The sequence below is a fragment of the Bison bison genome, unplaced genomic scaffold (assembly GCF_000754665.1).
Source record: "Bison bison bison isolate TAMUID 2011002044 unplaced genomic scaffold, Bison_UMD1.0 scf7180017859304, whole genome shotgun sequence".
In the NCBI taxonomy this organism is placed as follows: Eukaryota; Metazoa; Chordata; class Mammalia; order Artiodactyla; family Bovidae; genus Bison; species Bison bison.
In genome coordinates, this window is record NW_011489876.1 from 306741 (window position 1) to 307858 (window position 1118).

At 42.8% G+C, this 1118-nt stretch overlaps 1 protein-coding gene across 1 annotated transcript in view; it reads right to left on the reverse strand.

The window, feature by feature from the left end:
• Positions 1–859: 859 nt before the first annotated feature.
• The window catches only part of MEX3B (mex-3 RNA binding family member B), a 62040-nt gene continuing 61781 nt past the window's right edge, over positions 860–1118 (reverse strand). The window contains exon 8 of the mRNA XM_010830990.1: positions 860–1085. Within this exon, the coding sequence (XP_010829292.1) occupies positions 903–1085 (183 nt within the window). The 3' untranslated portion in view covers positions 860–902. The remainder of the gene's footprint in view (positions 1086–1118) is intronic.

A 1118-nucleotide genomic window follows, 5' to 3' on the forward strand; every position in this document is an offset into this window, starting at 1 on the left:
ATCCCAACAGAATACTGTTCAAAACATTACACATTTTATGGTTTGTAATTCTGTCACAATTGTGTGATTATTAAAAAATAATACAGTGTTCTTTGCCATAAGGCCATACTAAAATAAAAAGATTTAACCCAGCTACAAAAAAGTTCACTGAACTTAAATTAAAATACTTGTAAACATCTTTGCAATATGAAATATAATTTTTCAAGTCAAAAAAGAATAAAATACTTCAATCTGTATTAATTCAATTTCTCTTTAAAACTTTTAAACGTTTTTTTTTTAATATATAAGAGATATGTTACAGTTTCTTTAACTTTAATAAAGCTGCAGTATCCTGGTATTACAGGAACTCCTGGCCCTTCTACGAACATTCAAAAAGGATCCACTGTGTTCTATAATGGTAGGAACCCAGCCACAAAGGGGAACACACAGAAACAGTCCACACACATCCCATAGCACTATTATTATCCTCTTCATCATAATAATTATTGTTCATTTTTTTCCCTACTTTTAAGAAAATGGAAAACTTGTGGGGTTTTCTTCTTTTGGAAGCTTCCTATTAAGTACAGTGTAAAAACTATCATTACTAGAATGTCGCCGTTCCTATTATTTATAGAGCATGCATTTCAGGTGGTTCGGAGGTTTCCCAGGCTACAGTACTCGGATGCTGATATCCTGGCAAGTTCCTTTGTTTAAAAATTAAAATTAAAAAAAAATGAGCGGATACTACAGCTTTCCAAGTTCCTCTTCGGATCTCAGAGTGTGAGCAGGAGGGCGGAGAGGAGAAGGTGGGACACCTCGAGTTAGGCAGAGAGGCGTCGCCAGGGAGTGAGGACAGAAGGAAAGGGGGCGGGGGGGGGGTGTCCGTCCGTTCGCCCTGTGGTGCGCGCAAGCGCGCGCTGCCTTCAGGAAAAGATGCGGATGGCCTGAGTGACCGCGGTGTGGCAGACCGGGCACTCGGGCTCGCTCTTCTCGCAGATGCGGTTAGCGCACTCCATGCAGAAGAGGTTGTGGCCGCAGGGCACCAGTGCGGCGATGACTTCGCTCTCAAAGCACACGGAGCAATCGCGGCTGCCCTTACGCCGCAACCCGGAGGAGGAGGAGGAGGAAGGGACGAGGAT